Here is a 12207-nt window from a genome sequence, read left to right on the forward strand (position 1 = left end):
ATGTGTGGATTCAGATAAAGCAGGGGGAAGGGACACGAGTGTGAAAGTGGCTTGGAAGTGGCTGTGTGTCTGATACAAAGCAGGGCTGACGTAACGGTAGATGAAAAATGGTGAGGATGAGAACAACGGGTTTTGTGGGATAATAGAAAAAGCTCCTATGCAGATTCCACTTCCTGTATAGAGAAATAAAAATACAGACAAAACAAATTTATGATCATTTTTAGTCTGTGAGAATAAAATTCTGCCTTACTGCCATGAGTAGTGAGATTATTTCACTTTAGGGTTTTGCAATAACAGTAATTATTCCAAAAATCTTAGTGCAATGATCAAATATAATGCAATCAAAAGCTTAATGAATATAGAATTTATGTAAAGCTTTAAAAAAGTAAAAATCAATTACTACTACATCCAGGAGAAATGTATATTAATGCTAAAGTCAGTGCTTCCAGTTAGAAACAAAGCAGATTCTACATTAAACTCAGTGTCTTTTCAGGACAAACTGATGTTACATTTTTCCAAATTTCTCATTTTTATGTTTGTCACATCCATTTGTGCAGCATAAGCCATCCAGGTATATTGTATCATAAAAATGCTTACATCAAAGAAAAAAGCAGCATGAATAACAGTGCTGCAGGCCATTTGGGGTTGAATGGTCCCTTTAAAATAATAATAATTTGAAAAATTACCGCAGGTTTTATCACAATAAAACTAACACCTCAATGTGTAAAACAGTATAAAATATGGTTGGATTGAAGGGTTAAGATTAGGGTTAACAAACTGCCCCTCCATGCATACCCAGATACAAATGACCCCTAATATCTAACACATACACACAGACTCATTCGCCCTGGTATTGTAACTGCTATCTAAGCATTGAATTTTCATATTAATAGCCTTTATGCAAAAATCTGTTGCATATATGCTTCAAAACGGAACATGCATTTATGTGGGTTTAAATTATAGGGAGAATGTGCAGGTAGAAGAGGGAAATAATTACAGGCCTGGATTTAAACTCACCGGCCTATGGTTCCACAGTGAAGGAAGGAAGGAAGGAAGGAAGGAAGGAAGGAAGGAAGGAAGGAAGGAATCAGAATCAGAATCAGAATCAGAATCTTATCTGTCATTATAGAGGTGGAGCTCTCTCAGTGAACAAGAAGACACAGTCACTCAATAAAATTAAAATTAAATTAGAACATATATAAAAATTTGGGAGGATAGATAAAGAAAGATGAATAAAAAAGAAAATAGTAAAGTTGTTACTTTCACTCATATTTCATACTCCACAAAGAATATTAGTATATACCTAAATGTAATAGTGTAGTAGTAATAGGACAACGTGTTGGAATTGAGTTCAAACTCCCATATTTGCAGGCAATCAGTGACAAAATCCAAAGTCTTCCTCTGTAAATAATTGAAAAAACACCAAGAAAAAAACACTAGTGTACAGTATTTCCTTTGCCATACCATGAAGTCCAGGTTAGCCCTAAAATTTAATTTTGTATCACAAGAAAAGCACGTGAAAACTGATTTTTACTTCTTTAAGTGAACGTACTTACTAAAGCACCCAATGTGCTCTTATTTTGTGAGAAATAGTTTTGGATCAAATTAATATTAATAATAAACAAATAAATAAACAAGCCAGAGTGGTAAACAAACATCAGTTATTATTATGATTTTTATGAAACTTTTGTTTCCCAGTATGTGTAATACGCTTCATCCTATATATTGTCAGTTAACAATGAGTGTGTTTTCCTCCCTCTTCTTTCGTTTCCTTGGTGTCATTCGTTTATTTATACGGGTGTTTCTGATGATTAACAGGTCGTGCTGTTGTTGGGCCATGGCGTCTGTTTAAAGGCATTCGTGGCCTCGTTAGAAAATCTTGTAAATGAGATGACATTACAACGTGGAGTAAGGAAGAACCCGGAGATTAAGGGGCGGGCAGGAGAACAAAAAGAGAGGGGCTAATAACACACACAGAGAGGGGGGTGAGAGAGAGTCTCGCGCGGAGAGACAGTGGACAGAAACGTGACTAGGCAGCCTAAGAGCTGTTATGCAACTGCTGACCTACTAACACATATTTCTAGAAAGGGAACCGGAGAAACTGGAGCAAAGTGTCCTGCAGCGCACAACACACGGGCAGTCCGAGCCAAAAGACAGAAAGGACATCCAGCCGACCCACTGACTCAACGACAGCTGACCCGAGCAGCGACAGGAAAAGGAGAAGAAAGTTTTTTTTTCTCAGTCGGGAGGTTTCTTCTAAAGGGACACGGGAAGGAGGAAACGGGAGCGAGACAGCTTTTGTGTCGGGGAAGCCTGAATGTTTTCGTCCCTCTCCTGCGTGGAAAGGTAGGTTATAACTGAGCGGCTGGCTGCCGTGTGCTGTTTCTATCTGCCTATTTGCATGTTTTTTTTAATCATTCTGTGCGGGTGGATACGTCTCTGGGTGTGTGTGAGTGTGTTTTGAGGCGAGGACGTGATGCTCATGGCCGGTTATTGTTCACATGGCGACTCTCGGCTGCGCCGGCAGATCCCGCGTCCCTCCGTGACTTTCAGCCGTATGCGGCTCTTTTTGTGTCACGTAAAACACGCAGCTCACCGGGCAAGTGTGATACTTCAGTTGGCGTTTTGTTGCCTTTTTTGTTTCTTTGATGCTTTTACGAAACACCGAGTCCGCTTGGTAAAAACGTGGTTGGCCGTATCGCCGCACACTATGAGGTCAATGTCAAAGCGATGTAATTTCCTCTCATGGTGGTGTTTTCCAGGGAGCACGGGGCTGCTGCTGCTCGGCTCGGACTGTGCTGTGCGGTCAATACACCGTATTAGCTCCTGCACGTGGCATATTGGCATGATATTTTTATGTAGGTCATTGGATCAGTTCAGTTACCCAGATATTGGCAGCCCAGCTAATGCAAAGGCTGGGATTAACGCATGGCTGTTTTGAGGTTATGAATTAATTTGAAGGTCTATCACAGACATCTGTGGGAATCTCATGTCAGAGTAAATGATAAAAGGAAAGAAAATCATATTTTTTAAACGAGTTTTGGACAAATGATTTGCAGATAGGGTGTGTGTAAACATATGTTAGGGCTTTTTCTCCGTTGAGAAAGATTACTTGGTTGGGTTTTGGGGATTTATTAAATAAATGGTCACATGCAAAGGGGGAAATGTCTGATTTCTATTCAAAGTGGGCCACTGGGCGATTTTTTATTTTATTTATTTTTTTACTCATAAGGTGCGTTAAGTAAAGCACAGAGCTTTGCTTTGAGGGAGTTGGAGGCTATGACATAACCAGCACACCGCAGGGAAAAGCAATAAATAGCAGCTCCCTCCTGGGACAGAGACGCTTTGTAATTGATTCTCGTTCCCACCCTGCACTTTTCCCCTGTCATTTATATCTACATTAACAACAAAATTCTTGTATCTAAAGAAGGCATTTAGCCAGAAAAGCTGCTATCAGTGATGTAACCCAGCTACTCAGTGTCTGCGAGCTATTTTTAACTTGCTTAGTCTTTTTTCTTTTTTCTCCACCACAAAGGAAGCACCGAGCAGAAAAAGCAGAAGGCTGAACCAGATATAACACTGTTTTCTTTTATTTTTGTGTCTCAAACAAGATTCCAGTGAGGGCTTAGGGAGACCGTTTGTAAAGTTAGAATAACAAGTGAGCATTCAGGATGTGATGCAATGTGTGGAAACCCCTGTCTGGCAAAAGCAGGCACAGTTTTGGTTAGTCCACCTACTGCCAGCTGGTCTGGTTTCAGAGCCACTGCTCTCTGTCCCGACCAGCTTTCTGAATATAGGTCAGACTTGTATCTGGGTGAGGAGACATGAGGTTTAACAGGGCAAGCGGTGGACTACTTTGGCTGCTCTGTCTGTTGCTCTGAGGAATACAGGAACACAGATGGCAGAAGACTTATCTAAGTTCAGCTATTTCCATGGTTTTGGCAACTTTTATTTTTTTACTTTGCAAATCTGCACCACACTTATCTGGTGAATGTAAGTAACAAAAACTTTTGACACATACTTTAATGCAAATCAGATTTGACTAAAAAGAAAAAAGGCTCTTGAAAGGCTATTAAAATGCATATGAATAAAGAATTTTCACAGATAAGTGAATCGAGAATAATTTGTTGTCTTTAGCCCACAGTTCAAAGTTTCATTTAGTCACTTGTTACTTTGGGTACTTGCTAAATGACACGTAGTCGTATATATGTCCCCGTAGCTGACCTGGAATGTCTGGATTCCCGTCTCTTAGTTTTGTTTAACACAAAGCCGCAGGGCAAAATGGTTCCTAGCTGGGGCCCCTCCACGTGTGTGGTGTTGGATCATTTAAAAGATGGGGGAGAGGAAGAGGACGGCATGTGTTTTACTCACGCTTGCCTCAGAGGGGTCAGAGGTGAAGCATTCTTCCTGGAGCGGCAAGTGTCTGGGAACTACTTCAAAGTTGTGTCTCAGTGAAAAACACGGAAACAATCCGTACAGTAGCTGGAGTGAATAATTCTTCTTAATGGGGAAATTAGCTTCTGCAGAAAAAGCCAGTTAGATTATACCACGCTGAGTATCCCTTTATTTTCTAGCATTAGTCTTGGGTAAGAGAGATTGGAAGACATTCAGAGACTTTAACCTGTAGCTCCTGCTTCTGTGTATTACGCATGTATTACACAAGCTTTTCTCTGTAGCAAGAGAAATTCAGAGCACGTACACTACGAGCAACAACAGCAGCCCCTCCCCTTGCAGTCCTAAGAGAGAACCTGTTATATGTGAATTTGGCTGCAGAGATGGGTGTGTGCTCTGACGTCAGTGCTGTATCGCTCACTATCAATTTTGCTGCCGATTCTTATTGTTGTGTGCAGCAAAAGGCGTAGCAACGTTTCTGGAGCGGACAGGAATTAATGTTGCGTGAAAATCACCGAGGCTTTCGTAATATGATTTTTAGGCACATGACGTATTCAAGTGGGTCTCTTTTTTTTTTTGCTCCCGCTGCAGATTCTGTAAAATTCCTCTCATGTCCCCCCCCCCCCTCCTTTAGAAAAAAAAAAAGAAATCTCTCTCTACTTCTGCGTCTCACTCCCTCACCTTTCTGTTGCTCTATTTTTAGAGTGCACTCTAATACTCTCTTTCCCTCTCCTGCCCTCCCTTCGTTGCAGTCCCACTGACCTATTTTATGGCGCACCGTCAAATACAGGAGGAGTGTTTACCGCTTAGCGTCGTTTCTAGGTCACTGGGACAACATAGACGTATGTGAGCTTCCTTCCCACCCTCCTTTGTCTCGCACCACCCTCGCACCACCACCTCACACACACACACACTCTTCCTGCATGTCTTTACAAAGATTTTTCAGGATTGGAAAGGGGTGGGTGGGGAGGGGTCATCCTACGTGTTTCCACATCTGTTGCTATTCGTATTCAAAGCGCTTATGGTCCAGTGGGGCTTTACACAAGTTTTTTGAGAAGAAGCAGCCAACAAGACAAAGCCAACTCAATTATAAGACCAGCCTGCAGCATATCTACAATAGACCTTGCCCCTGAGTTACAACATAACACATGATTAAATAAATGGTTAGTTATTCAGGGCAGCTTTCAAGCTGTTCCAAGGTCACAATGTGGGTTTTTTTTTTTTTTTTAAAGTGAGATTATGTAACAGGGTGACTGACTCGCAGTGAAGAAGAAGAAATGCAGTCACCGGTCGGGAGAAGAGATCACTAGATTAGATAGTTATGCAGCACTGTCTTGTCGGTACAAAATGAGTGGTTTGTTATAGGAAAACAAAAAAACACAATAGCAGAGGTAGATATGAACTTGTCTTGTTCGTGAGAGCTTTTGTTCTCCTCTCATTGACTTCGGTCCATCGTTTACATAACAGGAACAGTCTGTTTCTTTTGGTTTTTGTCTCATTTAAGGCTTCACTGCACTGAAAGAGCACAAGGCGAATATCGAAGCAAAACCGGATCTGCTTTCTGTTTTGTTTTTTAAATTCTGTGCTACGTCTTATTTTTACTAACAGAAGGACTCAAATAGGACGGGCAGCGATAATAAATCTGTAAATCTACATAATAAAAACGTAATCAGTAGAATTGCAGTAATCAAGTCACAAAGCAGAGAATATTCAGCGGGGATTCCTGCGCTCCTAATGATAGAAGAAGGTCATGTTTGTGCGCTGTTTAATTCCGTTATTGCAAATGAAAAGCGACACCAGAGCCATTGTTGCCCACAGGCACAGTGACCTAGATTATTGCATTTGCTCAGTGTGTATGCGTGTGTGTCGTAAAAAGGATGTTTTTATGTTTGTAAAGGACTTCAGGGCCCTGTGTAATGACGTGTTCTTAATTAATGCATATCATCTGTGTAATCCAATGGAGTGAGTGAGGCAAAGAAAAATAAGGGCAGATCTAGTTATTACATAACACACCACGACTGTCAACATCCGCCTGCGCTGCATTTGCCATTGTTTTTAACTTTGCAAGACAGGTCGGGTGGGCAAGGCTTCCTGTTGATAAGATGTTGACACCGCACAAGGAAGTTCAGCGGCTTGTGGTGTTGAGTAAATTCAGTCAGTGAGATGAACTACCAGAGAAGCTGTGGCAAAAGACAAACCCCTTTTTGCCCTCTTCCCCATATTTTAGAAAATGAAATCTATAAGTAGAAACCATAAATGCACAGTTTGTGTTGTCATTTTACAACTACGGTAAAGCCGAATCAGTGTGCAGATCACATTTGTATCATTCCCCCTCTAGCTTTTTATCTGTCAGTCTCTGCAGAGCTGGCAGCAGGTCAGCCTGCCTCGGCTCTAGTTATGTGATAGAGCTCCGTCTTACACAAGAGCTCTGCAGCAAGAGCACATACACATGTTTATTCCCAGACTCAGCCCTGTGTGTGTGTGTGTGTGTGTGTGTGTGTGTGTGTGTGTGTGTGTGTGTGTGTGTGTGTGTGTGTGTGTGTGTGTGTGTGTGTGTGTGTGTGGCTACCCAGACTCTGCAACCAGCTTCATTTTCTTTCTGAAGTCAGTCAAACACAGACAAGACAGAAAAACACTGTCTAAACCCTCGGGGGTTATGTCATAGTTTTTTCTGTGCTGGCTGAATTGAACTGAATAGACGGTGTATTGATCTCAACCCTTAGACCAAAAGCACCCAGAGTAAAGCTTTGTACTACAGTTAATACATATAACCTGAACTGACTTGCATGTAAATACATGTCACAATGAACTGGAGTAATTTTACAGCTAATCTAACTCCCTCTCTGCTTCTGTTCCCCTCCCTTCCTCTGTCACTGTTTCAGTAACCCATTTAGTGGTCGACTAACGGCGGCGTTGAAGCTGGATCCTTAAAGAACCCAAAAGTAGACAGACCGACCTACATCCCATGTAAGACACCGAAAGAAGCGGGTCTGACAGACATCACAGCTCTGCTGAAGATCGAGGAAGACACTGATAAACTCAAAGTCACCCCAAACGAACCTCCAGAGACTACTTTGAACTACTTGCCAAGACAGCTGGAAAACCGTTTGCACAAAATACAGTTTCTTGTTTTAGTTTTCTTGCTCAGAACACTACTTCAATGTCTGAGGTTTTTGTGGAGTTCCACCTCTTTTTAATCTTCCTGGCTAATTTAGACACTTGAACATTTTGATATTATAATTTAAGTAACAGAAATCAATGAGGCTTTCGTTTCGAGGAGCACAAATACCTCATCCAGAAGTTTTCGCTGAACCTGCGACATAGGTCAGACGTCTTAGTAACAAAGCAGAAGGCTCATATAGTTTTACATTTTTTCCCTACTCCCCCTTTGCCCTTTGCTAGAGTGATACTCTAGCACCCTGCGGGGAAGAAAACATGGAAAGTCTCAGTATACACCTCCCATCCACCAGCAATAACAATGACGAGGAGGGTGACAGTTTTTCCCCGTACAATGGGAGCCTGCCATCCCCTTCTCCCGAAGGATCGGCACGCATTAGCCGCCAGTCTAAAGGTAGCAAGCCTACCGTCACCTCCCGTCGCAAGAGAGAGTTCATTTCTGATGAGAAGAAAGATGCTTGCTATTGGGAAAAACGGAGAAAGAACAACGAAGCAGCCAAGCGCTCAAGAGAAAAGCGTCGCCTCAATGACATGGTGTTGGAAAACCGAGTGATGGCACTGAATGAGGAGAATGTTCGTCTCAAGACGGAGCTCCTTCAGCTCAAGTTGCGCTTTGGCCTCATCAGCACAGCCTCCTACATGGAGAAAAGTCAGCAAATCTCCAACAGCGCCGCTGATGGAAACACTGGCGGCAATGGGAGCAGCACCAACGGCACCCCGAATGGTAACGCATACCTTTCGAGCAGCGGCTACTCCAGCGCATCCCAGGTGATGCTGAATTCAGACTCGTCAGAAGCTGAACAGTCGAGTCTCGGCGAGCGCCACTCCACGCTCCCCAAATATTCCCCCCGTGGCTCCGTGTCTGACATGTCTGACAGCTCTTCCAGCCCTGAACCCATGAGCTACAACATAAAGAAGGAGCCCACAAGCATGGAGATGGCTGGTCTGGAAAACAACATGATTCCCAGTGGGATCACTAATGGGATCCCCAATGGAATGCAGAATGGGGCTTACCATGGCAGCCACAGTGCTCTGGTTTCTCCTCACCAGCAAAGCCCCCCATTGGCTGAAAATGTCATGGACTTCCAGCATCATCATCAACAGCAACAGCAGCAGTGCCACATGGAGATCTCCAACCCCGCTCCTCAGGCCACCTCAGCTCAAAGGAGCGTCATTTTGTATCGCTCCAGCAGTGGCTGTTATCCCATGGAGAGCCAGAGGTCTGAGGAGCAGCAGTCCCAGCAGAGCAGAGCTCCTCAACATTGTCAGGACATGCTGACTTCCAAGTTCTCCGACTGCTCGATGACCATCACAGAGGTCGCTGAGAAGCTGGAGAGAACGAAGACCTTGGACTCTCCACAGTATGAGTACACCAACGGTCACTCTGAGTCAATAGAGGAACTGCAGCAAAGGTATAATCAGCAGCATGACAACCACAGTCTTCAGCACACTAAAAACCACCAGAACCCCTTCGCCCCTGATCTGATCCACAACAACGAGGAGCGGAGGTCCTCCTTCATACAGCACAATGGTTACCTCAACACACTGGATGAAGAGCCCCCGGTGCTCACCTATGAGGGAGGTCCCCAAGCTGATGGTTTCTATCAGGAGAACTCCTCTGCTAAAGACACTTGTTCAAGTGACGGAGACCCTCGTAGCTCTGATAAGGAGGGCTCCACAGATGATGAATCCCCCTCCTCATCCTCCTCAGATATCAGCAGCTACCACCAGAAGATTGAGGGAATTGGTGGTTTGTACGGTGAGTGCCAAGCCGAGGTCAAAGGCACTGCCCTTCCCCACAAGCTCCGCCTCAAGTACAGAGCTCTGTCCAATGGGGCATCGAGAGCACAGGTGGAGGGACTGGTCAGGACCTCGATGTCCCCTTCTCCCACTTTGCCTCAGCATCCTTACCTAGCTCTGTCCAGCAACCCTCACAGTGGCAATGGCAACGGGGAGAGCAAAGATGCTGAGAATGAGCCAGAGTATGTGGAAGACATCAAGTGTCAGGTGAATGAGAGGCCAGAGGCTAAAAATGAGGGAGGTAAAAGGGGATCCAGCGGTGGGAGCGGTGGGCGCAATAAGAGGCGAGATTAAGGACAAATAGGAGCAGCTGTCGTCTGCGGTGGACAGACAAAAAAGAACTGTCACTCACATTGGCACCTTGCGAGGTATAAAAGAAGCCAGTGATCAGTGTGAGATGTAGTTAGGATGTGATTTCACCACCAAGTTTCACTGTGTCACCTGTACCCCTTCCTGTACTCTCTCCTACCTCCCGCCTATCCCTCCAGGTAGATTAACGAGGGATGTGACAGAATGAAACTCTTCAGAGCTGGAGTTTGGGATATTTCCCTCATGGAAAATTCAAACATTATTCAATTATTCATTATTGTAAACTGCCTTAGTGGCTGGCCAGTGTTTATTGTGGCATTATGGGAACATTCCTTTAACCAAAGACACACATCCTTCCTTTAACATCTCCCCTTTTGGCAAAGAGTTACATTCTTCCTCCCTCTCGTCCCTCTTCTTCCTCTCCATTCTCTGAACGATCTGCACACAAGTCCTCTTCACTATTGAAGCACTTAGATTGTATATTACTGTGACATATAAATTTGCATATATGGAATATATATTTTAAGAAGAAAACTGTGGCAAAAACAATAAAAATTAAAGCATTGGGATGTGGAAGTCGTAGACTTTAAAGCGATCAGCTTGTTTGTTGTTTCGAGACACCTTGTACAGTCCTTTTTTGTTTAAAAAAAAAAACAAAACGCCTCAAAGTTTCTCTTTTACTAAAAGTATGAGCCACAACTTGTAAAAAAAAATAAAAAAAATCAAATAAGTGAGGTACCCTTCTTTTTTTAAAAGTTTGAGTTCAGATCGGGGTCCTTATTTAGAGGATCTGACCTCTTTGACACTCAAAGTTGTCAAAACAAGCGAAGGCCAGTTACTCGCATATCAGTCCAGGCTATGCAGTCACACTTTCCTGTTGGCAAGCACAAGGTGAACCTTGTTTGCCGGCCATCCAACAGAAATCAATACGTCTTCATTTCAAGACAAAAATCGTCTGTCCAGTAAATGAAATGGCTCTCCAGTCACAACCAGCAAAGCTGCTCTCTCTCTTCATAAGGTGCCTCTTTATTGTGTTGTTCCTTGTCCCCACGTTGGCAGCGTCTTAACGATCCCGCTCACCTCCGCACTGAGTTTTAGCAACTGTAGCTGCAGTAGATCATAAAGTATGTACAAGTTTAACTGTTTCACTTCCTGGTGCCTGCCTCTGGCCACTATGTATAAATGTAAAGTTGTCTATCTCTTGTATACTGCTGTCATTATTTTATTATTGTTTTATTAATATTATTTTCTGTTGTATTCGGTTATTCTTTTCGCTGTTATGTGTATTTTTCTGTCATTCACTTGTGTCATTTTTGCTCTAAACTCTTTCTGGTTGTGCTGTGTATTTATTCATGCTACCCTTTGCCCCAGTTACCGTTTGTACTCTGTGTTATTGTATAACCTTTGCTGAAAAGCTTTTTCAGAAGAGAAAAAAAAATGAATAAAGCTTGGCCAGAAGTGATTATGTAATGCTATACTTCACGTGGATATGCAAATGGTTAGAAAAAAACACTCATTTTCGATTGTGAAAGATTCAAAATGGGGGGAAAAAAAATAAAATGTTGTTGAATTTATATACGTCTCTTTTGGATTTTTTTGGAGTTCTTATGAAATTTGACAGGAAATTATCCAGACAAGGAGAAATCCAACTAGCTGATTCACAGCACTCAGATGGTCACTTCCCAGTCTGCCAGCTCGGTGTGGAACCACTTCAACACGTCATCACTTCATACTGTCGACTGGCAAACATTTACTGACTGTGGCACATCAGTACAGCAGGGCATCTGTTGGCTAACCCAGATCTCGGTCTGAATATTCATGTGATATATTTATACTGACAGGTACAAACTAAACATGACTGCGATGGAAACCAAAAATATCACCTTTCAAAGTCACACCTGCTCCCAGAGAGTATTTTATTCAGCAGATCAAATATAACAATATAACAATAAAATCAAACTTATTGCTTTAATTAATTTCATTTAAAGACCTGTTAGGAAATAAAGCTGACAAGGAATACAGTGTCAGTGCAATTACAGTTTGTATGCAACAACTAATAGGAGGTAACATTTAACCAAAACTAGGCAATAGTCTTGAAGAGATTTAGTAAAGCTATACCTAGAAATATCTTATGTTCTGCAACCTCAGTTCATTTTAAGCTTTTTAGCTCAGTGGTTTTGGTTTTAGGGACTAAATGTTTGAGGTTTTTGCCCATTTATTGGTCCCATTTACATGGAGGTTGCTGTTTTTACGTCATGTGTGCCACAGGAAAGACGAAACTTGCAAGTAGCTTTTGAGCACTATGGAGCATTTAGTGGCACTTTTGCCAAGAATTTACCACAAAAACAATCCTAAAAAGAGAATTGCAGGTAATATTGCAAAGAACACAGGTCAAATTGATGATGCTATTGTATATGTAAATAGGTACTGGTTAGCAAGTATGTGTCACCAGCACAGCCTTGCCTCACTTGATGGATTGAACCAAAAGTCAGACTTTTTACAGATACTCAGCTGAAATTAATTTTCATA

At 42.6% G+C, this 12207-nt stretch overlaps 1 protein-coding gene across 2 annotated transcripts; it reads left to right on the top strand.

Annotated features, from left to right (window-relative positions):
- Window positions 1-1979: 1979 nt before the first annotated feature.
- Window positions 1980-10346, top strand: nfil3-5 (nuclear factor, interleukin 3 regulated, member 5). 2 transcript variants are annotated; one of them, XM_085410643.1, is made up of 2 exons: window positions 1980-2346; window positions 7275-10346. In XM_085410643.1, exon 2 carries the CDS (start codon window positions 7828-7830, stop codon window positions 9661-9663), a length of 1836 nt encoding a protein of 611 aa, XP_085266769.1. In that variant the 5' UTR covers window positions 1980-2346; window positions 7275-7827; the 3' UTR covers window positions 9664-10346. The 2 variants fall into 2 exon arrangements, with proteins under 2 accessions (XP_085266769.1, XP_085266770.1); XM_085410644.1 differs by lacking the exon at window positions 1980-2346 and adding an exon at window positions 2765-3993.
- The last annotated feature ends 1861 nt before the right edge of the window (window positions 10347-12207 follow it).

This window comes from Rhamphochromis longiceps, linkage group LG6, assembly GCF_057381845.1.
Source record: "Rhamphochromis longiceps isolate RC_006_pf linkage group LG6, R_longiceps_female_GT1.1, whole genome shotgun sequence".
In the NCBI taxonomy this organism is placed as follows: Eukaryota; Metazoa; Chordata; class Actinopteri; order Cichliformes; family Cichlidae; genus Rhamphochromis; species Rhamphochromis longiceps.

What these genes read in the sequence shown, in the direction of transcription:
- nfil3-5 (XM_085410643.1), top strand. Translation starts at nt 7,828, where the DNA reads ATGGAAAGTCTCAGTATACACCTCCCATCCACCAGCAATAACAATGAC.